This window comes from Chiloscyllium plagiosum, chromosome 21, assembly GCF_004010195.1.
Source record: "Chiloscyllium plagiosum isolate BGI_BamShark_2017 chromosome 21, ASM401019v2, whole genome shotgun sequence".
NCBI lineage: Eukaryota > Metazoa > Chordata > Chondrichthyes > Orectolobiformes > Hemiscylliidae > Chiloscyllium > Chiloscyllium plagiosum.
Window position 1 is genome coordinate 4,676,542 of NC_057730.1, and position 26,467 is coordinate 4,703,008.

Sequence of the window (26,467 nt, forward strand, 5' to 3'; positions counted from 1 at the left end):
TCTTTTGTGAACTCTGACCACAATGCTGGATTTCTTCTCCTGGCTTACAGGTAAAAGTTCAAGCAGGAGACCCCTCATGGATACAGGTCCAATGCTGGTCGGAGGAGGCAGAGGATCAACTCTGGTTCTGTCTGGAATTGGCTGATTGGGCCATGTTCAATCAGTCCAAAGGTACCTTGGACAAGTACGCCACCACCATCAGACTTTATCAGCAAGTGTGTGGAGGACTGCATACTGAGGAAGTCTTTCTGGGTGTTCCCCAATCCTAGATGAATCAGGACATGCAGAACCTACTAAAAAACAGATGTAAGGCCTTCAGATCAGAAGACCCACTCAAATATAAAGAATCCAAGTATGACCTTCGCAGAGCGATTAAGACAGCCAAAGACCAATACCAATCCAAACTAGAGACCCAGACAGACACCCGGCGACTATGACAAGGACTTCATGACATCACAGGTTCTAAAAAGAGACAGTGCAAGACAGCAGATGATGATACATCCCTCCCAGATCTTCTCAATGCCCTCTATGCTCGCTGTTAACAGAATTTCGGTGGAGAGGTAACACCTATTCTGACAATTCCTGATGAACCTATTCCAACTGTCACTGCATCAGAGGTCAGATCAGTTTTCCTTTGTGTGAATTCAAGGAAAGCTATGGGACTAGACTGAGTGAGAACATTGTCTGAATTACAAATTACCTCAGCACGTTTCATCATATTCCCATTTACAGACTCAATGTTCTGTTGATGTATAATTTTCATAACAGGATCACTGTTGAACGCAGGACTTTACAGAAACAATTTAGCCTATTGTGTCTCAACTGGCTCTTGAAAATAACTATTCAATAAGTTTCACCAAGCCAATTTCCCCCCTGTAGACCTGTAAATGCTTGATTTTAAGTTACTTGAATTATTGTATTGAACCTGCTTTTCTCTCTTTCCTTGCAAATCATAATTCCCTTCTTACCACCATTTCTCATCTCCCTTTTGGTTCTTTGGCCTTTTTTAAAATTTGTCCTCCGGTTACTGACTCTTTGGTCATGAGAAAAATTCTCTACTTTGTTCCATCAAAACCTGTTTCATTAGTTTTTAAACAGTTTTATTAAATCTCAAGCTTCTCTGGTTTAAGGAGAATCCTAAAATCTTCAGTCTCCCTATATAACTAGATTATCTCCTTACTAAAAGTATTCTGGTAATACTCTGTGCCATCAAGGAATTAACTTCTTTCCTCACGTATGGTGGCTTGAATTGAACCTAGTAATCCAGTTGCTTAGAAATGTAGAAGATATGAGCAAGAGTAGGCTATTTAGTCCTTTTGAGTCTACTCCAGCATTCATCAAAATCATGGCCAGTTGTCCACCTCAATAGCCTAATCCTGCTTTTTCCCTCATAACCTTTGACCCTATTCATCTCCAAGTGCTATATCTAGCCCCTCTTGAATACATTCAATATTTTGGCATGAGCTACCTCCTGTGGTAATGAATTCCACGGGCCCACCACTCTTTGGGTGAAGAAATGTCTCCTCATTTCAGTTCTAAAATGGTTTACCTGGAATCTTCAGAGTGTGACTCCTGATTCTGAACGCACCCACCATTGGGAACATCCTTCCTGCATCTACCCATGGCGTCCTGGAGATATACAGCACAGAAACAGAGCCTTCGGTCTAGCTCATGCTAGACTAAATTAATCTAGTCCCATTTGCCAGCACCTGATCCATATCCTCTAAACGCTTCCTATTCCTAGAACCATCCAAGTGCCTTTTTAAATGTTGTAATTGTTCTAGCCTCCCCACTTCCTCTAGCAGCTCATTCCACGCATGCACCACCCACCATCCAAAAAAACTGTCTTAGCAAGAAGATTAAATTAAACTTCCAAGACGCGGGCAAAGATTTCTTAGCAGCATTAGAAACAACACAAAGACAACAAACTCTAGAAACCCAACAAACCATTACACAGACAGTTGTACCAACATCAAGCAGGAAAAAGGATGGAAACACACTATACACAAAGGAAAGCACTAGCAGGACTCAAAGATAAAAACATTGTTATCCAATCTGCAGACAAAGGATGCTTGATTGTCATTTTAAACCGAGCACACTACATTGAGATAGCGAATGCACTGCTTGCAGATACCAACACTTACCAACAGGTGGTGATATACCTGACACCATCCCACAATTAGAGAACTGAATGACAGCCCTACTCAAAACTTCAGAAATCTGGAGAATTAATAAGACAGGCTTGCAAAAAATGAAACCAGACGGATCCAACACACCATGCTTCTACAGCTTCCTCAAAATTCACAAACCTGGAGCCCCCTCAGACCCAACATTCACAATAGCCAAGGAGCTACACCAAAGACTAAACTACTTAGAAGACTCACGTCACTCCATTCACTCCACCCATCAAAGACACCAAGGTGGAAGAAGATGAAATAATGGCCTCCTTGAAGTAACAGCCCTGTTTACATTCACCGACATTAACTAACAAAACACTGACTACACTATTAGAAGAACCAAAGACACGTACACCAAACACCACCAACTTCATCAGCAAGGACAACATCATCAAGCTAGTGGACCTATGCCTTACCACACGCTTCACTTTCAGTAACAAAACCTACAGACAAACCATGGAATACTTATAGGATCTCTATCAGGGCTCTTAGCAGAGACAGTAATGCAGAGACATGAACAAACTGCTTGACAACCATACAACCCAAACTTTAGGTCTGCTTCATGGAATACACCTTTGTCACCACTAAACGAAACAATTTAGAGGAAACCTTCATGATCATCAATGTCCTTACTGGCATAAAATTCACTAAAGAGAAGGAAAACAACAGACTGCCATTGCTAGATATCACGGTAGAGCGAACAGCCAATGGGGCACCTCAAACCAGCGTCCACAGGAAAGCAACACATACAGACCAAATACTGAACTACAGAAGCAATCATCCCAATGCCACAAACGAAGCTGCATTAGAACATTATTTCAATGAGCCACCACACACTGCAGCACAGGAACTATGAAGAGCAGAGGAAAATCACCTATGCAGCATATTCAAAAAGGGCGGGTACCTAATGAACACAGTCTGCCGATTTTTCTCAGCAACAAACCCAAGCAAGCAATCAAAACGTGTCCAGAAACCCTAGCCACTTTCCCCATGTCAGACATCTTTGAAATGACTGCCAAACTACTCAGACCTCTTGGCATCATGGTAGCCCACAAACCCACTAACGCATTAAAACAGCAGCTAATAAACTTGAAAGACCCTTTACAGACAACAAACAAAACTTATGTCACTTACAAAATACCTTGCAAGAACTGTGACAAACAGGCCAAAAGCTAGCCACCAGGATACATGAACATCAACTAGCCACAAAAAGACATGAGCCACACTCACCAATATCCTTACATACAGATGAGGACGGACACCACTTCGACTGGGACCAACACATCATCCTGGGGCAAGCCAAACAGAGTCAGGCAGCATCGAGGAGCAGGGAAAATGAACGTTTCGGGCAAAAGCCCTTCATCAGGAATTCCTGTGCTTTTCCAGCACCACACACTTGACTCTAATCTCCAGCATCTGCAGTACTCTCTTTCGCCAAGCCAAACACAGACCCGCATGAGAATTCCTCGAAGCATGGCATTCCAATCGGAACTCTATCAACAAACACATCGACTTGGACCTCATTTATCACCCTCTAAGAAAAGGTACAGCAAATTGTGTCACCACCACTCCAAGGAAACCTAAACACAGAAAATGGATCAATAACACCAGTGTTTCACCAGTGACTCACTGATGTTACCTAGTATGGTGATGAAACGTCTGAAAATGAACCTACCAGCTCAGCAAGCAAACTTGCATTCCAGAACCTAAACCCAAGCTACAAATCTCAAAACTTGTTACTACCCACTGCGTGAAAATGTTGCCCCTTAGGTCCTCACTTGTTTTTTTACAAAATCTTTCCCCTCTCCACTGAAACCTATACCCTCTGTAGTTCTGGACTGTCACAGCCCAGGGAAAAGACCTTGTCTACCCTATCCATGCCCCTTTTTTTAAATAAACCTTCTATAGCCCTGTTAGAATTTAAGACTGAGATCGCGTCTTTCCTCCCCCACCCCACTTGCCTGAACCCGAATGAAAACAATCCTGACCTAGTCAATCTGTCCTCATATGTCAGTCCTGCCATCCCCATAGTCAGCCTCGAGCAAGAGCATCTTTCCACCGCAAAGGGGACCTAAACTACACACCATTTTCTAGGTGTGGTCTCACCAAGGCCCTATATACTGCAACAATGCATCCTTGTTCCTGTACTCAACCTCCTGCAATGAAGGCCAACATACCATTTGTTTTTTTTTTTACCACCTGCTGCACCTGCATACCAACCTTCAGTGGTGCACAAGGACATCCATGTCCCATGGCACACTCTCCATCCCTCCCCTCCCCTCCCCTCCCCCCTCACAATTTACAGCCTTTTAGGTAGTAAAGTGCCACCTTTTGTTTTTGCTTCCAAAATAAATAACCTCTCATTTATCCAAATTATACTGCACCTGTCATTGATTTGCCCACTCACCCAACCTGTCCCGATCATGCTGAAGCATGTCTGTATCCTTGTCGCAATTCACACTCCCATCCAATTTGGCGTCATCTGCAAACTTTGAGATGTTACATTTTGTGTTCTCATCACAATCATTAATGTATATTGTGAATAGCTGAGGCCCTAGCAGTAATCCCTGTGACACCTCACTAGTTACTGTCTTTGAAAAGGATCCATTAATTCCTACTCAGTTTCCTCTCTGCCAACCAATTGTCTATCCATCCTATCCATATACTTTCCCCAATCCCATGCGCTTTAAGAAATGATTGTGCAAGATTATTTTGTGGGACTTTGTTAAATGTTTTTTCTGAAAGTCCAAATATGCCACATCAATGGCACCCCCTTGCCAACTGTACTAGTTAGATTTTCAGAGAATTCAAACATATTTGTCAAGTGTGATTTCACCTTCATAAATTCATGCTGACTCTGTATGATTCTGTCACTGAATTGAATTTATTGTGCTTTGGTACAGGTGACAGTGAAAAGCTTTGTCCTGTGAGCAATTAAAGGCAGATCAATTGTTAAATAGCATACCTAAATAAATAGGTAAACAGCAGCAAAACAAAAATACAGGTATAGACGAATGTTAAGAGTTTGGTGTTAGAATACTGAATGGACTCACGGTATGGTAAAAATTGTTTTGAAACCAGTTGGTGCGTGTTCAGGCTTTTGTACCTTCTCCCCAATGGAGAGATTGTAGAAAAACATTGCCAGGATGGGATGGATCTTTGAGAATGCTGGCGGCCTTTCCTTGACAGCGGGTCTGGTAGATTCTATAAATGGGAGGTTGGCCTTTGTGGCTGTCTGGGCTGAGTTCACCACTCTCTGTAACTGTCTCTGATCTTGAATGGTATAGTTGCCACACCAGGTAGAGATACATCCGGACAGATGGCATACCTATACTCAGCTATAAAGTCCTTGATAATGGATTCAAGAATTTTTCCTACCAGTGACGTTGGGCCTACTGGTCTATATTTCCCTTGTTTCTGTTTACCCCTCTTTTTATTTGAATGTTGGAGTAACATTCACTACCCTCTAATCTGCAGGGACTCATCCAGGGTCTGTAGAATTCTAAAAGATTACCACCAATGCATCCACTATTTCTAGAGCCACTTTCTTAAATGCTTTGGGATGTAGATTATCTGGCCCTGGGGATTTATCTGCTTTCAATCCCCTCAATCTTTCCAGCACCATTTCTCTATTAATATGATCTCCTTTCTCAGTTCTTCCCTCTCTCTAAATCTTGCCTTCTCCAACATTTCTGGTATCTGATTTGTCATCTTTGTGAAGACAGAATTGAAGTATGTATTCAGTTGCTCTGCCATTTCTTTGACCCCTTTCTATGCATTTCCCCATTTGTCTTCACTAATCTCTTTCTTTTCACATACGCTTAGAAACTCTTCGTGTCAGTCTTTATGTTCCCTGCAAAATTACTTTCATACTGTATTTTCCCCTTCTTATTCAATCCTTGGTCTTTCTTTTGCTGGATTCTACACTGCTCCCAATCGTCAGACCTATTATTTTCCTTGGTCAATCTGTATGCTCCTTCCTTGGATCAGATACTACTTCTTCTAATTTCCTTTGTAATACGTGAATTGGCCCTCTTACCCATTTTGCTTTTGTGCCGGCCAGAAATAAACAGTTGCAATGCCCCCATGTGTTCCTTAAATGTTTGCCATCGCCTATCCACTTTTACCCCCCACCTCCATTGCTCTATTACTGATGAAAGGCTTTTGCCCGAAATGTTGATTTTCCTGCTCCTAGGATGCTGCCTGACCTGCTGTGGTTTTCCAGCACCACTCTAATCTAGACTCATTGCCTATCCATTGTCAACCCTTAAAGTAACTCTCTTGAATCTATCAAGGCCAACTCTCACCTCTATCATCGTATCTTCCTTTATGAAGATTTAGTACCCTAGTTTCCAAATCAGCTATCTCTCACAGCTAGGTTGGCAGTGATTTCTTTTTCATTACACAGTACCCACTCTAAGATGGCCTGTTCTCTAGCTGGTTGGTTCCTCTACGGCATTGTCTAAATTGCTTTGCCCAATCTATGTGCAGATTAAAATCGTCCATGATCACAGTTATTCCCTTATCATATGCATCTTTAATTTCCTGTTCAATACCATTCCCAACATCACTGCAGTTTGGGGCGACACTGCACTAATATGACACCCACTAATTTTTTTGCCTTTGTTTCTCACCTCAACCCATACACACTTTACATTGCCAGAGCTAATATCCTTTGTCATTATTGTATTAATTTCATCATTAATCAGCAATGCCACTCCTCCACCTTTTTTGCTTTTCCTTTTTTGCCTGTCCCTCCTAACTATTCAATATCCTGGGATATTCGGTTCCCGTTCCTGGTCACCCTGCAGCCATGTCTCTGTAATTCCAATTATATCCTAACCGTTTATATATCTCTTTGCGTGATTAGTTCATCCACTTTATTTCGAATGCTTTGTGCATTTAGATACAAGACTTTTAAATTTGTTCCACCAGTAAATTTCCCTATTTTACTTATAATTCCTTGGTGCATAAAGGTATTCATCTGTTCTGTCGCTCACCTTTATTGTCTGGTAACCATCTACTACATCACCAACCTGCATCCTTACCTCTTTTTTTTCTCTAATTTGGGTTTTCTGATCTCCCCTATAGCTGAACCCTTTTGCCCACCCCCATTTATTTTAAAGTCCAATCTCCAACTTTAGTTATGTGCTGCTAGGACTAAGGCACCAGTACTGGGGAAGAAGGGACCTGTTCTAATGGGACGGTCTTCATCCGAATCATGCTGGGACCAGTGTTCCATGAAATCAAACCCATTTCTCCCACACCAACTTGTAAGTAGGTAAATGCATGTCTTAATCTTATTGGCTCTTTGCCAATTAGCTTGTGGCTCAGGTAGTAATCTAGAGATTACCTTTTTTGGTTCTACTTTTTAATTTAGTTCCTAGTTGTTCATACTTCTTAACAGAACCTCTGCCCTAGTTTTATCTGTCATTGGTACCTCTGCGGAAAACGACCACTGGATCTTTACCCTCTCACTCCAGGTTCCTCTGCAGCCCAGGTGAGATATCCTGAACCCAAGCACCAGGTAGGCAACACAACCTTCAAGACTCTCGATCCAGGTCACTGAGAACAGTCTCTATGCCTCTAACATGCTATTCCCAATTACAGTGACCTTTCTCTTCTCTGACATTTTGGGCCAGAGCCCTTCATCAGGAATGAGGCTGGGGGTGGAGAGATAAATGGGAGGAGGGTGAGGCTGGGGAGAAGGTAGTGGAGAGTTCAGTAGGTGTGTGGAGGTGGGGTAAAGGTGATAGGTTGGAGAGGAGGGGGGAGATAGACAGACAGTTGGGACAAGTCATGAGGCGGTGCTGACCTGGAAGGTTGGAACTGGGGTAAGGTGGGGGGAGGGGAAATGAGGAAACTGGTGAAGTTCACATTGATGCCCTGGAGTTGAAGGGTGAGGCGGACGATTTCACCAGTTTCCTAATTCCTCGTCCTCGTCCTCCACGTCGTCGTCGGCATTCCAGTTGCACATTCCGCATGACCTGTCCATCGTTTATCTCCCCACCCCTGAGGCTCCCAGCTTCATTCCCGATGAAGGGCTTTTGCCCGACATATCGATTCTCCTGCTCCTCTGCTGCCTGACCTGTGCTTTCCCAGCAACACACTCTCCACACACAATTCAAGTTAATTAGTCTAAGGGTGTGACTGTCTCCTGAAATGCTTTGAGTTAATGCCTAATAAGTGATCTGTAAAGCTTTAGGTAAAATCTCCTCGAGTTCTCTGCCTCTTTTTATAAAGCTATTGTTCCCAAATGCATTACAAGTCTTCTCAGCTTGCCATGCTTGTTTGTAATTTTTGCCCAAACCAGATTTCGAAATTAATAGAATTGGGGATTTTCATGGTTTCATGCCAAACTGATTCTCATTAATATGCAGCATGTTTTTGTTAGAAGAGCATACTTCTTATAATTTTCATGAAGCATATAACTTTAGGGATGGGTGGGGGGGTGGGGGGGGGGGTGTGGGAGGATTGTTAATGCTTAAGTATCTAAGAATGACTTTCAACCTTGTTTTTTTTTGGTGGAATTGGGAAGGTGTTGTGAAATTGAGGATAGGTTTTGAAAATCTAATACCAGTCTGTTTTCAGTTTACTGTTTGGAAAAATCAGTTTGAGTTGGGTGAAACAACAGCTTTTGTGGTCACATTACTGAGCGAGCTAAACTTAGCTTGTTAGACTTTGTTCTGATTGGGCATTTGTAAATCTCAAAGTGTCGCCTATGCGCTACAGCAGCATAGGTCAAAATGCAAATAGATTTTCGCCTATCCAAAAAGACCATTTTGGCCTCTCACAGATGTAGAAACTTTTTTTAACCAATTCTCCTCAAAGTAATGTGGACAATGAACTAAATGCACTTTGTCTAATTACTAAAATGAGCAGCAGACTGGCATCTTGAAAGCAAATTCTGTCAATTTTTCAGTTTTTAGCTTGTGGTCTTGTAAATTGTAGGTGTAGAAGTTCTAAGTACTGCATAAACTATTCAGTCACCACAATGTGGCATATTAGACCAAATGACATCATTCCATGATTGTGGAATTTAAAAATCAGTTACTTGAAGAGAGCAAGCTGTGAATACTGCCAGTATTAATGGTGCCAACAAATACTGACTGAATTTGTGAAATATGTCTGTAGTAAAGATAGGAAGCAAACAATTGGATAACTGCCACCTGTTTTATCCCTTACTAGTTCTTTTCCCATTTAGGCCAATAGAAAATGTAGGAATATGTTCGCAGAATAGGCATGTGTGGGTTCAGTGGTTAGCACGTGCCTCACAGCACCAGAGACCCAGGTTTGATTCCAGCCTTGGGCGACTGTGTGAACTCCACATTCTCCCCATGTCTCCATGGGTTTCCTCCAGGTATTCCAGTTTCACCCCACAGTCCAAAGATGTACAGGCTAGGTGGATTGGCCATGGGAAATGGCCAGTCTTGCCCATAGTATCCAGGGATGTCTAAGTTAAGTAGATTGGCCATGGGAAATGTAGGGCTACAGGGTTTGGGGAGAGAGGAAGAGTCTGGGTGGGGTGCTCTTCAGAGAGTCTGTGGATTCATTATTTCCACACTAGCAATTCTTCTATTAAAATAAAGTTGCATGGGGTATGATGTGAACTGTTGATTTTACCTGTTTTGACCTACTCCAGATGCCTAAAGCACTATATTTGTTAGCTGATCCAGCTTCTTAATCTCCTGGTGCATATATCTATTTTATGGTATCCTTTTTAAATAAAACTACAAAAAATTACTATATAATTGATTCATTGACAAATGCAAAATATGATAAAGAGTCATAGAGATGTACAGCATGGAAACAGACCCTTCGGTCCAACCCGTCCATGCCGACCAGATATCCCAACCCCATCTAGTCCCACCTGCCAGCACCTGGCCCATCTCCCTCCAAACCCTTCCTATTCATATACCCATTCAAATGCCTCTTAAATGTTGCAATTGTACCAGCCTTCACCGCATCCTCTGGCAGCTCATTCAATACACGTATCACCCACTGTGTGAAAAGTTGCCCCTTAGGTCTCTTTTATATCTTTCCTCTCTTACACTAAACCTATGCCCTCTAGTTCTGGACTCCCCGATCCCAGGGAAAAGACTTTGTCTATTTATCCTATCCATGCCCCTCATAATCTTGTAAACCTCTATAAGGTCACCCCTCAGTCTCCGACGCTCCTGGGAAAACAGCCCCAGCCTGTTTAGCCTCTCCCTATAGCTCAGATCCTCCAACCCTGGCAACATCCTTGTAAATCTTTTCCAAACCCTTTCAAGTTTCACAACATCTTTCCGATAGGAAGGAGACCAGAATTGCACACAATATTCCAACAGTGGCCTGACCAATGTCCTGGACGCCCACAACATGACCTCCCAACTCCTATACTCAGTACTCTGACCAATAAAGGGAAGCATACCAGACGCCGCCTTCACTATCCTATCTACCTGCGACTCCACTTTCAAAGAGCTATGAACCTGTCTCTTTGTTCAGCAACACTCCCTAGGACCTTACAATTAAGTGTATAAGTCCTGCTGTGATTGCTTTCCCAAAATGCAGCACCTCACATTTATCTGAATTAAACTCCATTTGCCACTTCTCAGCCTATTGGCCCATCTGGTCCAGATCCTGTTGAAATCTTAAATACACCAGTGTGCTGCTAAACTCACCATTTGCTTGTGCTATTTTCTGTTCTACTTCTGTCAAAATTTATCTGCTAAAATTGAAATTGTTTTATTTTTAATTCCAAGTTGATTCAAAAACATCTGGATGTTGATACTTGTGGCACTCTCCTAAAATGTTAACAGCACAGAATTTACATTTCTGTTAACAATTTGGTTAAGTTTGTGATCATCTAGATATAAGTTAAATACAGGTTTGCAAGGAGAAGAAAACAAAGCTGATTATTTACGCAGCTGGAGCATTTATGTGGCCATATGACAATATTGAAATATTCACTTTTTTATAGCTCTTTTGTGAAGCAATTTCAGTCTTAACTGGGCTTGTTTGTCTGTGTACGTTATTAAACAAAGTTCTCCAAATTTTCAAGATTGTGCAGTTGCTCTTTTATAAGAGCTTGGTCATTATTAACCACCATACAGAAATTGACTCCACATCTGTGAAACCACAATGATCTTTTTTGATAGGTGAGAATATATGTGCGTTTTGACCTATGCTGCCTGTAGTTGACATTTGATAAATGAGTGTGATCGTAATGAACGGTAGGTGACTGTTGAGGAGGCAAGAGTAATCCATATTCTGTCAGAATACAGCTGAGTTGTGTCACGTGGTATGAGTAACTGTAGAGATTTGTGTACAATGTAAGAAGAGTCCTTTTGGTTAATTTGACTTTCATCCTGGCGAGGACAAGAAAGTGCAGTTTCAAGATTTCCTTCATTCCTTTATGGATCTTGACCACCTTACAGCAGATGGAATAATCTTCCTTCCATTAAGAGCAGATTTACCACTGCCTTTGATTTTAGCCATGTGGAATATGTTGGTGATCTATTAATAATTATCAAATGGAAGTTAGGTTGAGTTTTTTTTAACCATTTGTAGGATGTGGGTGTCACTGGCTGGACCAGCATTTATTGCCTGTCCCTAGTTGACCTTGAGAAGATGGTAGTGATCTGCTGCAGTCCACATGCTGTAGCTTGACCCACCATGCCAGGCAATGAGGTTGCATAATGTGCTGGAGTACAATTTTGCAGCTGTTGATGGCCCATAGTGCATCATTGATGCCCAGTCTTGAACTGCTAGATCTGTTTGAAGTCTGTCCATTTAGCACCTGTGCCAGTTAGTATTCTTCATTCATTTTAGAACTGAAGATGTTTGTAGTTAACAGCCAAAGAAAAAGGCAGATCTGTGATTTAGATAATGGGCAGGAGTTATTTCCTAAAATGGATACTGATGTAAAGTAAAATGAAGTTAATAATGACATACAAAAAAAGCAAAAGGTGGTGGCAGGAGCCTGAAGTGGTCACAATTAAACATCAGAAGGGGAAGCTTTGCAAATCTTGTGAATTTTGGCCTGACCAAGAATGTGGCAGAGAGGATTTGGCTGGATTGATCTACCCACCTTTCTTCAAATTCTGGTAATTCTGGTATAGCTATCCTTCAGTGCAAAAACATGTCTGAGATAAAGGGAGCTCTGGGTAAGGTCTTAAGTCCTTCAACTTGATGTTAAGGCAATAAATTGCCTAATAGAAAGATGATATACTGTTCTTCAAATGTTAGAGTTTAATTAGTTCAGTATAGTAGACAGGACAGAAGGTTAAATTGGGATTGAGAATTGAGTTGAACAGTAATTTGAATAAATAAACGTGTTTGGTCTCCACAATTTGGAGAAGACCATATGATGAGTAGCAAATGCACTGTGCTAAGTTAGAAGTAAGTTGCTTTTCCGTGTGGAAGATGTATTTGGAGCCCTAAATGTTAAAAAGGAGGAAGATGAATGGGCAGATGTAGCATTGTTTGAACTTGCATGGAAAGATGTTTGCTAAACGAGAACTGTTGGAAGCGTAGACTATTATCGCAGAAGGGTTGGTCTGTTTGCAGTAATGGGAAGAAGATTCTACTAGTGTATGCTGAATTGGAGGTGGCACAAATAGCATATGAAAAAATGAAGTTTTTCTGTGTTTGATCTCTTAAAAAATTTCACTTTTTTTTAAACCAAATTACTCCTCAGTTTTTTTTTCTTCTCATCCTCCATGCCTGTTTGCTTGCATGAATTTCTCCCTGTTTCTTGATCTACTTAGTTCATATTTTGACATGGTTTCAGTATTCAGAGATGCAAGTAGCTCATCACCATCTCGAGGCACTTGTGGGTAGACTGTAAGTACTGGATTCTTTCTAGGATATTTTAAGAGCTCAATCTTGGTTGATTCTTCCTAAATTGTTTGGCACAGATATTTAGGATTTAAAGAAAGAAACTAATTGGTTTTACTGTAGTCATAGTAGAGGAAGTGGAATAAATCTATTAATTTTGTTGAAATCAGGATGCTTGTATATTAAAATTGTAGTCTGTCATAATTTGTTTTGTTTTTAACAGCACTATAATACAATAATTATTTTTTTGAATTTTTCTTTTTACTCTATACCTTTTCATTGGCTTTACTAGTTTATGCAAGGGAAATTGAAGTTAGTGCATTGTTGATCACTTCACTTCAAACAATAATAACTTCCATTGCTTTTGTAGGTAGTGGTCTGTGAAGATTCTTTATCTGATGGCTATTTGATATCCTGGACTTTTCCCAAAGTGAGGAAAATATTTAAATTTGTGGATAAATATATGTGGATAAAGCTTGGTTTTCAGAAATGTATGCAGACTATATATCAGAACATGGTCTAAATAAGTGAGTATATTTTCTTGAATGGTGAGGCTGGCATTGGCATGGAATTAGTCTAGATTAGAGTGGTGCTGGAAAAGCACAACAGGTCAGGCAGCATCAGAGGAGCAGGAAAATCGACGTTTCGGGCAAAAGCCCTTCATCAGGAATAGAGGCAAGGTGCCTGCAGAGTGGAGAGATAAATGAGGTGGGGTGGGGGTGGGGAGAAAATGGTGGGGGAATTAGCTTAGTGTAGTATTTTAGTTTACATTCTAACAGCATAGAAATAGGCTATTCAGCCCAACAAGTCATACTAGTGTTTATGTTCTATTTGAATTTCCTCCCACCTTTTGATAAATAGTAGTTGTTTGACGTGAAGATTTTTTATAAGGAACAATACCCCAAGCTTTCATTACAAATCAAAAGTTCTATATTCTATCCATGAAAATTGAATTCAAACTTGTAAAAGAATATCAAATTACACCTGTTATTGTTTGCCTGATTTGGAGCCGGTCAACTAGTAGAGTTCTGTTAGCCAGTGTTTGTATATTTTAGAAACAAATGAGGATAAAATCCAGCTGCTTGCCAAACGTATCATTTTGTTTGGTCAAGAGTTAAGTGCAGGGATACAGTTATTATGCCATCTAATGTGCTGAGAGCTCCATGTTTGAGTTACTTGACTGTGGGCTTTCTTGAAATTGAAAACAGCAGCTGATAGCTAAAACGCTGAGCTCAATGTAAATAAGGAAAATTTGAGAGTATCTTATGAAATTTGTATGTAAACGACTCCTGAAAGCTAAACAGAAGACTGTGTATATTGTTAGAGAGGCTACTTGAACATACAATCTGATAGAATGATGAACTTTTTGGAGGAGGATTTAGGAAAGGAAGTTAATTGAATCCAGTGTTTTAATGCAACATGTTTATTAATTCTATGTACGTTGAGCAGTATTGGTCCAGATGAATTTGTGTGTAAACCAACTTTTAAATTGCTTACAGTAGATGGAATTGTAAGTATACGATGCATTGCTTTGTTCTCAATTGCATTCTCCCTATGGTATTGAATAATTCAAAGGATTAATAATTCAAGATTATTCCCTGCATATTTTTGGAATGTCGCAGTGGAGACTTTTTTTTTTAATGATCCACTTTTTGAAATGGAAAAAGAGGCTAAAGGGCCAGTAATCAAATCATTAAATCCCTGAAGTTCAAATTTATTTTGCTTGATCTCACTGCAATTGCCTGATGTTTGTAGGTTGCAAAAAAAAAGTACTAGGCTTTACTAGTGAGTCAATAATTACAAGACAAAATCCTTTTTTGGATAATTTATTCTTTTTTAGTTTTTCAAAATGTCTCCCCCTCTGCCGTCGCCCCCCGGATAAGCTGTAAGCTGTGTTTTAATAAATTTTAACAATGTGAATAATGCTATTTTTTAAAGAAAATCCACAAATTGGGTCAAACAATAAAGTCCACTTCAGGCTATGATGTGGTGAATGATGAGCAATCCTCCATTTATTTTCATCAACCAGTTTTTTTTTATACATTTACAATAAAATAGAGAAGTTTTCTGTAATGTTCAACTGGAGAAATTTAATTGTCAGAGATCTAATTCTGCTCTTTTCAATTTACGTTGAACTCACGATGCCAGGTGAGGTGCAAAGTGTTATGAAAATAGTAAAATCTGATTTGTTTAAGTAAAATTGATTTTGTAATATAATTAACTACAGCTTTTAGGTGAATCACTGCTGTCATAGGTGAAAGTTAGCCTGCAATTCTATACTAAGTTAACTATGGACAGAATATGAGCTTAAAAGACCTTTTTTCAATAAGTAGAGCAAAATTGTACAAAGAGTAGTATACTCCAGGGAATATGGCTGTTCAGGATTTCTCGTCGCTGTATAGACTTTTTGCTTTTTCTGAGGATATGGTGCCATTAGTAACTGCTTAAAAACAGATCATCATGCATTTGTGAAGAAAGCAACTTCCTCGTGATAAAGCTTTTTGGTTTATGAATGCAGTGCTTTTATTGATCCTAGCATGTGTAACAGGATGCAAAAGATAGCTACAGGCGCATCTCAAAAATAAGCAAATGCTATAATCCTGAAGTGTGCTTTATAAGAAACAGCTGGAAACATTTCAGTTATTCTGATTTTTGAGAATTGTTGTCAACAGTCTGCGTTTGAACTATATATTTACTGTTACTGCCAAATAGTTTTTGGCTTCAATATTTGACCTACACAATGCAAACTATTTTCCAATAAGCTAAAGCCGAAACCTATTGGATATTTTCAGTTGTTAGTGCCAACAGAAAATGTTACAAGTCCACTTGGCCATCTCACATAGTAGACAATGCAGATAAATGAATGATGCATTAATATAGAGTGACCTTTTTCGATTGTCAAGTCAAGCTCATTCTAAACCCCGTTTGCTATTACCTGTTGGCCTTTTCACATTTGCAGTCTGAACTCATTTATACAACAAAGCTTCTTTGGTTCTCCATTTTAGGTGCACAGTGAATTCTGAATTGATAGCAGTGAAGCCATTTCTGTGTCGAACAAAGTAGAATTGAAAGTATCCAGTGTCCTCCTTAGGATCAATAATGTAATTAGTGCCTAGAACTGACCTTCTGCATTGTGGTTGTTGTTAAGGACAAAGAAGCTGTAGGCTGGCTCATTTTTGCAAGGGGAAATGATTTTCATCTCCACTCTAGATCTTTCATAATTGGCGAAGCATAAGTTTCACTTTTTTCTCTTTATTTGAGGTAGAGCAAAAACAATGCTTCTGTTAGAGGTCAGTGGCTTGCACCATAGTAAAATACTCTTTAGATATCAGACAATCATTAAAACAAAATTAGGCACATGTATCAAAGAACGTGTGCAGTAAAGCATGTTGAAATTTCTTGGTACGTTTTATCACAGATTTGAAAATTGTGTAACATGGTAATGTAATGGGCATGAGTCTATCCTTTTTGACACTAAAGGTTTTCTACATTAATTTGCAGACAAATCAGATGTTGCTCATAGCTATTTGGATATTTTACCAGGCCAGAGCTATTATACCTTGTGGAACGTGCAATCCTCCTCCTCATGGATCTCTATCTTTCAGACTACAAAGTATTATTAAGTTGAACCCATTCAAAGTTTAATTATTTTTAGTTAAGGGAATTTTCAGTGTGTGTGTGTGTTACGTTACAGTGGTCATGATCCCTGAGCCACTTCACATCCCACCCACAATGTGTCTCAGACACTGTGTGAACAGGTTAAAGAATCATAGAGATATACAGCATGGAAACAGATTCTTCGGTTCAATTTGTCCATGCCGGCCAGATATCCTAACCCAATTTAGTCCCATTTGGCCAATATCCCTCCAAACCTTTCCTATTCATGTACCCCTTTCCTATTCAGGTACCTATCCACATGCTTTTTAAATGTTGTATTCGTACCAGTCTCCACCATTTTCTCTGGCAGCTCATTCCATACACGCACCCACCATCTATGTGAAAAAGTTGCCCCTTGGGTCCCTTTTAAATCTTCCCCTCTCATCCTAACCTATGCCCTCTAGTTTTGGACTTCCCCCAATCCAGGGAAAAGACCTTGTCTATTTACCCTATCTATGCCCCTCATGATTTTATAACCCTGAATGTCACCCCTCAGTCTCTGATGCTGCAGGGAAAATAGCCCCACCCTATTCAGCCTCTCCCTGGAACTCAAACCTCCAACCCTGGCAACATTCTCGTAAATCTTTTCTGAACCTTTTCAAATTTCACAACATCCTCCCTATAGGAGGGAGACCATATTCTATGTAAAAATAACTTCAGAATATATTTTTGCACTTTGATCTGAAGCTCAAACATCATGTATGTTAACTGCTTAAATATAGCACTATATTTAAGAACAATGAGCAAAATGTCTGCTTTTCTCCTTTTTTATGCGAAGATTTTTTTTACTTATATGGGTGTAGGCAAGTGACTTGTGTTGATCAAGTACTTTGTGGTTGAGGAAAGTGATATTTGTGCTGTTCCATTTCTGGAAGCGTGAGTTGATTGCGGTGAGGTTATCTGGGATGTTGGTGAACAGTAGGGCTAATAGTCTTGTCTTGTATCCTTAATTAATCCAACAATTACAATGGTTAAGAAATCAGCAGTTTAGCATTCAATCATGCGCAAGTAAATAGTTTACTTTAAACAGTTTTGCTTAAGGCACAGTATGCACACACATACCTATGCGTAGAACAGCCTTCTGACTGCAGTTCAAATTGCCAATTGCAGATGCTGCCTATTTCAACCCCATTCTAGTTGTATATTCTTATTTTGGAATGATTTCCATATGAGTTTTCTTGTTTTGGTGCTGTTGATAAATTGTTGCTGCATATTCATTCGCAGTGTGCCAGACTAGTTTGTTTCAAAGCTTTCATCACCACCTGCGTTTTTGTCTGATTTCTATGCAGTGCACAACATGTTGCTGGTTGATGATATCTGACTTGCAATAACTGGCTGAGATGCACAGCTGTATGCATCTGGTTGAACAAGTGTGAAGTCAACCAGATTGTCATCTCCAGATGAAATTGAAAATCGCACGACACCAAGTTATAGTCCAATGGGTAACACAATGTCATACACAGTCATAAAACGTCTCTACTTTTTTTCCATTTGCTGAATCACTTGCTGTACTTGCACAGTAGCTGAACTAGAGTTCTGCAATCTCCTTTTAAATAATATATTGACTTATTATTCATCCTGCAAAGTGAAGTTTACATTCTCCCATATTTATACTTGTCTGCCAACCATCAGTTTAATTTGTAAACTGATTATAATTATCCTTCACGCAACTTAATTGCCAGTCGGTTTCAATTCAAAGGTCATAGAAGTATGAATAACTGTCAATTTTTTTGACCATCAAGGGAAAATTGGCATTGCCTGCCAGTTATTTTGAGGTTAACTGAAGAGGAATGCAAACTATCCAGCAATTTAGGGCACTTCTTGCTATAAGTTGTAGAATTTTGTTTACACTCTGATAACTACACACTTAATTCTAACTTGTTAGAATATTCTGGGTCTTTTGTTAACTGTCACGTTGAAAGAATTGTGCTTCATGAGAGGATACATATTTGTTTTGAACATACATATGAGGAACAGGGGTAGGCTACTTCGTCTTTCAAGTCTTAGATCATGGTTGGTCTGATTTTAACCTCAATTCTACATTTCTGCATATCCATAGTAATCATTCATCTCCTTGGTAATCAAGAATCTGTCTATCTTTGCCTTTTAAAAATATTTAAAGATTGTGCATCTGCTACCCTTTTTTTTAAAGGAATAAAATTCCAAAGATACAACTGTTGAGAGTTCAAACAGGCACCCCTTATTTTTAAACCATGAGCCCTCGTTCTATATTTTCCCACAAGAAGAAATTCCTTTCAACATCCACCTGATCAAGTCACCTCATTCATAGTCATAACACGGAAACAGACCCTTGGGTCCAACTCATCCATGCTGACCAGATATCCTAAATTAATCTAGTCCCATTTGCCAGCAATTAGCCCACATCCCTCTAAACTCTTCCTATTCATATACCCATCCAGATGCCTTTTTAAATGGTGTAATTGCCCCTAATGATTTTATAAACCTCTATAAGGTCACCCCTCAACCTCTGACGCTCCAGGAAAAACAGCCCCAGCCTGTTCAGTCTCTCCCTATAGCTCAAATTCTCCAATCCTGGCAACATCCTTGTAAATCTTTGAACCCTTTCAAGTTTCACACCTTCCTTCTGATAGGGAGACCAGAATTGCCCACAGTATTGCAAAAGTGGCTTAACTAATGTCCTGTACAACATGACCTCCCAACTTCTATACTCCATGCTCTGACCAATAAAAGAAAGCATATCAAACGCCGCTTTCACTATTCTATCTACCTATGACTTTACTTACAAAGAACTATGAACCTGCACTCCAAGGTCTCTTTTGTTCAGCAATACTCCCCAGGACCTTACCATTAAATATCTAAGTCATGGCCTGATTTGCCTTTCCAAATGCAGCACCTCATATTTTAAATTAACTCCATCTGCCACTCCTTGGCCCATCTGATCAAGATGCTGTTGTACTCTGAGGTAACCTTTTTTCGCTGTCAACTACACCTACAATCTTGGTGTCATCTGCGAACTGCTCGTGAACTATGTTCACATCCAAATCATTTATATAAATGACGGAACGCAGTGGACTCAGCACCAATCCTTGTGGCACAGCGCTGGTCACAGGCTTCCAGTCTGAAAAGCAACCTCCACCACCACCCTCTGACTTCTACCGCAGAGCCAGTTCTGGATCCAAATGGCTAGTTCTCCCTGTATTTCATGTGATGTAACCTTGCTGACCAGTCTACCAAGAGGAACCTTGGCATATGCCTTACCGAAATCCATATAGATCACATCCACCGCTGTACCCTCATCAATCCTCTTTGTTACTACTTCAAAAAACTCAATCAAGTTATTGAGGCATGATTTTGTACACACAAAGGAATGTTGACTATCCCTAATCAGTCCCTGCCTATCCAAATAATGTAAATCTGTCCCTCAGGATTCACTCCAACATCTTGCCCACCACCGATGTCAGACTCCCTGACTTTTCCTTACTGCCGTTGTTAAATAATGGCACCAGTTAGCCAACCTCCAGTCTTCCGGCCCCTCACCTGTGACTATCAGTGATCCAAACTTCTCTGCGAAGGGTCCAGCAATCGCTTCCTTAGCTTCCCACAGAGTTCTAGGGTATACCTGATCAGGACCTGGGGATTCATCCACCTTTCTGCTTTTTAAGGCATCCAGCACTTCCTCCTGTGTAATATGGATATTTTTCAAGGTGTCACCATCTATTTCCCCACATTCTGTATCTTCCATATCCTTCCCTACAGTAAACACTGGTGCAAAATACTTGTTTAGTATCTTCCCCTATCTCCTGCAGTTCCACACATTAGGCTGACTTGCTGATCTTTGAAGGGTCCTATTCTCTCCCTAGTTACCCTTTTGTCCTTAATGTATTTATAACAACCCTTTGGATTCTCCTTAACCCATTTGCCAAAGCTATCTCACGTTACCATTTTCTTGCCCTCCTGATTTCCCTTTTAAGTATACTCCTACTCTTATAAGGGTTCACTCAATCTCTGCTTTTTGTACCTGACGCATGCTATTATTCCTCATTTTTGCTGTGTTTGCATGCCAATGATATCTGTTATATCACAAACTTTTACTTTGCTATAACCTTTGCTATGACAACTTATCAGATGCCTCTGGAAATCTATATGCGATATAACCTCTGGTTCCCCTTTTATCTACAGTGCAATTTACTTCAGAGCTCCAATGAATTAAACTAAACTAAAACTTGAGAAGCTGCCTGGACTAGCTATTGTTTTTGCAGTACTCCTGGTTCAACCAGTCCAAGCAGATTTTCCTGGTCTGTGTGCTTGCATGAATTATACAATTTTAAAGGGGAATCCTTCAATGAAGTAACTTACTTTCAGAAACTAGGAAAAATATTTACATTAATAAAAGCAAAATACTGTGAATGCTAGAAATTTGAAATAAAAACAGGATTTTATTAAAGAAACTCTGGTCTGACAGCATCCATGGAGAGAGAAACAGTTAATAAGCATGACTTTAGCTTCTGGAAGTTGATGGCGCGTGTGGACCTCTAAGGCCCCAACAGAATGAGAAGTTGGAGGCAATGTTGCTTTAACCTTGACTTATTTTAACCTTCTGATAGGGATGGCATAGCTAACTGGCCTGACCAAAATTCAAAACATTTTCAGATTTTTGAAACATATTTTGTGTTTGCAATTCAATGTGAAGAAATTGCACAATGCTGAAGTCCAATAACACACAAGGTACAATTGTTTGTTTTTTCTTTTGCAGGAATTGACTACAAGACCACTACAATCCTGCTGGATGGCAGGCGTGTAAAGCTAGAGCTCTGGTAAAATTAAATATTTTGTTTTTGTATTTTGATATTATTTATTATGGATGTACTTCCAGAATGTTGATGAAAGGTTGCTCAGTCTATCTACTGTCTTACAACAAGTATTAGCCACATTATATTCATTGCTTGATTAATTTATCCCTTCCTAAAATTCACCTTCCTCACAGGGTTGTATTTTCTGAGTCCTAAACTATTTTCCAATGTGTCTATCATTATTCGTAATCCATATTTTCTGTTAAGTACCTCTCCCAGTCCACACCAGCCAGTCTTTTTTCAAGCTTAGTACAGTTGTTTCCAACCCAAGCTGTTAACACTCAAATTAAATGCTACATTGTACCATGTTGTGGTCACTGTCTCCTCAGAGATCTTTTACTCTGAGGGCATGAATTAAACCTGCCTCAGTATACATTCAGATCTAAAACTGCCTAATCCCTGGTTTGATCCACAGCTTTTTGTTCTAGGGAGCTGTCCCAAATACTACTTATCAAGTCTTCCTTTGGTTACCTCTGACTGTTTGTTTGATTTTTCCCAAAAAGATTAAGGTCACTCATGATTAATATGCAACTTTTAAAATATGCTCTCATTATCTCCCGATTGTTCTGTCCGACAGTATTGTTAGATAGGTATTCTGCAAATACTTTTCCAGTGTCATCTTTCCCTTGTAATTTCTTATCACTGGCTGTATGGATTCCACATCATCCAATGCAAGATAATTGCTTATCATGCTTGTGCTATCAAAACTATTCTTTTTCTGTCTGTCCTTTCACAGACCCTGGAATATTTATTTCCCAGCTTTAATCCTTTGTAACCATGATTCCAAAATGGCTATAAGATTACACCCATTAACATTTATTTGTGATGTTAAATCATTTAATTTTGTGACAAAAATGCTACATGAATTTAAGCAAAGAACCAATAATTTAGCCTTTATTTCACATTTCTCTCCCTTCGACCCTGTTTGGTGTTTTTAATGTTCATTTACTACATCTTTGCATGTCCCACTTTATTTTTTATCCAATCTCCAATCTGTGTGTTTGTCTCCTCCCACCCACCCGCCACTAATTATATTGTCCCCTGCCAGTACTGTGTTCCTGTTTTCTCCCCAATTGGCCTATTTAGTTCAGTCATTCTCCATGCAGTTCCCCCTCTCATGCACACAGCTTGCAAGAACATTGCAACTCTTGGACAATTGGAAGGGCCAAGGGGTCAGTTGCACACTGCATCCAGAGTCCCCATACTGCCTAGCAGTCTCAGATTCCTGTCCCTGATCACAGACTAAATTTGAATTACTTAATCTTAGGGGGGGGAGGGAGCAAACTGTCAGGTAGCTTTCCCATTTCTGATGTGGTCTAATGTCAGCAGCTAGGACTCCAGCTCCTTCACTTCTGGCCTCCATATGAACGTTTCTTTGAATTGCCACATCATAATTGAGTTGTTTTGGCAAGTGCTCATTCTGGTTATGTATTGCCCATCTTATTTGAGCTCTCTAATAGTGTGGATGCTAGGCATTTGCCAAGCATGAATATTAAAAGGAAATTCTTTCAAGGGATGAGGGCAATTAAGAGTTAATTAAGAAAGTAGTTGAGAATCCACCACATTGCTGTGGGTCTGGGCTCTCATGTAGTCCAGACAAGTAAGGATAGCAGTTCCCTTCTCTGAAGGAAGTGAGTGAACCAGATGGGCTTTTTCCAACAATCGCCAATGCTTTCATAGTCATTGTCAGACTCCTCGCTTCCAGGTCTTTATTGAATTTAAATTCCTCATCTGTGGTGGGATTTGAGCCTAGGTTCCCAGATCATTACTTGGATCACTGGATTAACAGTCTATAATATACTAGGCTATCACTTGCACATGTGGGAACCTTGGGATTGATTTCCCAGGGTATTGCAGTCCCCTCAGCCTGCTTGTCATTTGCATGATAGCCTGCAGTAGAGGCTGTGGGGGAAACAGGGCTTTGAGAAGCCTTTGGCCAAGGGATAATGGGAAGTAGTGTCTTTGGTGGGGGAAGGTTCCCCTCCAGTGTTTCTCCGGTAAGTAACCCTACCCATCACCAACCTATGTAGGGAAATCTGCCAAAGAGGAAGCTTGGCATGCTGAAATTCTGAGGGCTTCAAGTTGGGAATCAAAAGCTGGTAAAATTGCAATGAGGGGTAAACAGTGAGCAAGATGGTTGAATAAAGAAAGGATGCCAGTTATTATCTTACCCCACCCCCCTCCAATCCAGAAGCTTAACAATTTGGGGTATTCCCTCTGAAACTAGAACCAATTGGAGAACCTTTCATGAGCTAGATGTACCAAATTGGGGCCATTGATTTATAAGTTGAAACTGAAGTCAATGAAGCAGAGCTGTGGTAGTGAGATTAAAATCAGAGCAGCAGAAATTAGAATTTCAAACGTGTGTGTGCGCGTGCACAGAGACGTGTGTTTCTGGACAGGAGTTTGAACTAAGACTGTTTGAGCTGAGGAACAAGAACACAATGATGTCCCACAAAGACTGTACTGGCTCAGATATCAGGGCAGAGGCAACTGTTTGCTCAACTAATTCCTAAGCTGGAGGAGGTAGAGCTACAAACTATTTATTTTGGGTGAGACACCGCAATAAATGTGGTCAGTAAAACACGGTATGTTATTACTACAGAGTATCGTTTTGGGGAAAGCACACCAGATCTACTCCCTCTTGACAGAGGAAGGCGCCACTGATCACGAGGCTTGGGAATGTAATGTACTTCCAAGTTTGAATGGTGAATTGTTTGGAGGGGAACCTCAATGGTAGTGTTCTAATTCATTTTCTGCCCTTGTCCTCCTAAATAATACTGATGGTGGAATTCAAAGCTGCTGTGTAAGTCCAAATCCACGACTTGCATATAGAAGGGCAAGAGCAGCAGGTATATGGAAACTCACCACCTGCAGTTCTCCAAGTCATTCATCATCCTGACTTGGAAATATATTGCCGTCCCTTCGCTGTCACTAGGTCAAAATCCTGGAATTGACTCCCTAAGAGCATTGAGTCTACCTACCACACATGGACTGCAATGGTTCAAAATTACAACTCACCACCACCCTTCTCAAGAGTAACCAGGAAAGGCAGTAAACGTTGATCAGCCAATGACATTCACATCCCACCATGAATAAAACAAAATGTTTTAAAAACTCTCTATCATGAAGGGACCCCCTAAAGGTCATTTTAATTTGACTTGTGTCTAAATACATTGCTGTTCATGGAGTAAGAAGCAAACATTTGTTTTTCAGCAGTTTTTAATTTATTTTAGCTGACTTCAGATCCAATTTAAAATGTAGTTTTTCATGCCGAAAGAGTAAAAATGATGCTGAAAGGAGAGTCCAAACTGTATTTGATTGGCCAGTTTTGGATTTGGCACCTGATAACATTGCTAATAAGATGCAGCAGGCCTAATGGTCTTCAAAACAGGACTTTTAGACTTAGACTATAGAACATGACAGCGCAGTACAGGCCCTTCGGCCCTTGATGTTGCGCCGACCTGTCACATCAATCTGAAGCCCATCTAACCTACACTATTCCATGTACGTCCATATGCTTGTCCAAAGATGACTTAAATGTACTTTAAAGTTGGCGAATCTACTACCGTTGCACTGTTCCAGGCAAAGCATTCCATACCCTTACTACTCTGAGTAAAGAAACTACCTCTGACATCTGTCCTATATCTATCACCCCTCAATTTAAAGCTATGCCCCCTCATGCTCACTGTCACCATACTTGGAAAAAGGCTCTCCCTGTCCATCCTATCTAACCCTCTGATGATCTTATTTGTCTCTATTAAGTCACCTCTCAACCTTCCTCTCTCCAACGAAAACAGTCTCCGTTTCCTCAGCCTTTCCTCGTAAGACCGATCATACCAGGCAACATCCTGGTAAATCTCCTCGGAACCCTTTCCAAAGCTTCCACATCCTTCCTATAATGTGGCGACCAGAACTGCCCGCAATACTCCTGTGGCCGCACCAGTGTCTGGTAACACTGCCGACGTAACATTGTGGACAATCCCTTTCCATCATTTTGCTGATGATCAAGGCGAGGTAGGTGGGGTGGCAATTGACCAGGTCAAATTTGTCTTGCTTTTTCCTGTAATTAATATACCTTCGTCTGCATGCTCTGTTAGATGTTAGTACTGTAGTTATGAAATGTCTCACCTCGGAACATAGTGAATTCTGGAGCATAAGTATCCAAGTACAGTTGGCAGAATGTTGTCATGGCCCATGAGTGTCTCCAACTATTTCTTCATTTCTTAATTTCAAAATTATACTGTATTCATAAAAATATCTCATATATATAACAAATGCAGTTCTGTTCTGTACAGTAGCATATTGAGCAATCAAACAAACATTGGAGTTTGACCTTATCCCAACAAACCAAAGCCATACACAAGAGTGTATTTACATGCATTTGGGGCACTAGGAGGGTCTGGCCTGGGAGAACAACTTGCTTTTTATTTCAAAAAAACACGTTTTATTCATTTAAAAAATGGTTTCTCCGTATCATGTGGAGTGAATCAAATCAGTTTGAAACTGGTTTCTGTGATGGTGTGGACCTGCTGAAGATGTAAGTCCATCATGCACTTCTGACTGAAGGTGGGTGCAAACGTCTTTTTTGTGTGCTTTATTAACGGTGCTCTCTGGTCCTGACATTTTCAATAGATCTTATCTGCCACCCATTCCACTAAATCATCTGTACCCATTTCAATTTCTACAGTACTCTTCTCGGTTCTCAAAACTTTCAAATTTCATATCATTTGCAAATTTTGATGCTGTGCTGTGTAACCCAAGGAGAAAGTGAGGACTGCAGATGCTGGATTTACCAGAGTTGAAAAGTGTGGTGCTGGAAAAGCGCAGCAGGCCAGGCAGCATCCGAGGAGCAGGAGAATCGACTTTCGGGCATAAGCCCTTCTTCAGGACTGAGCCTTTCCTGAAGAAGGGCTTATGCCCAAAACGTCGATTCTCCTGCTCCTCGGATGCTGCCTGGCCTGCTGCGCTTTTCCAGCA

General features: G+C 40.3%; 1 protein-coding gene across 1 annotated transcript in view; it reads left to right on the forward strand.

Moving 5' to 3' along the window:
* The window catches only part of rab40c (RAB40c, member RAS oncogene family), an 89,094-nt gene that overhangs the window by 32,707 nt on the left and 29,920 nt on the right, over positions 1 to 26,467 (forward strand). Inside the window, exon 2 of the mRNA XM_043711126.1 lies at positions 21,391 to 21,451. Coding sequence (XP_043567061.1) covers positions 21,391 to 21,451 — 61 coding nt within the window. The remainder of the gene's footprint in view (positions 1 to 21,390; positions 21,452 to 26,467) is intronic.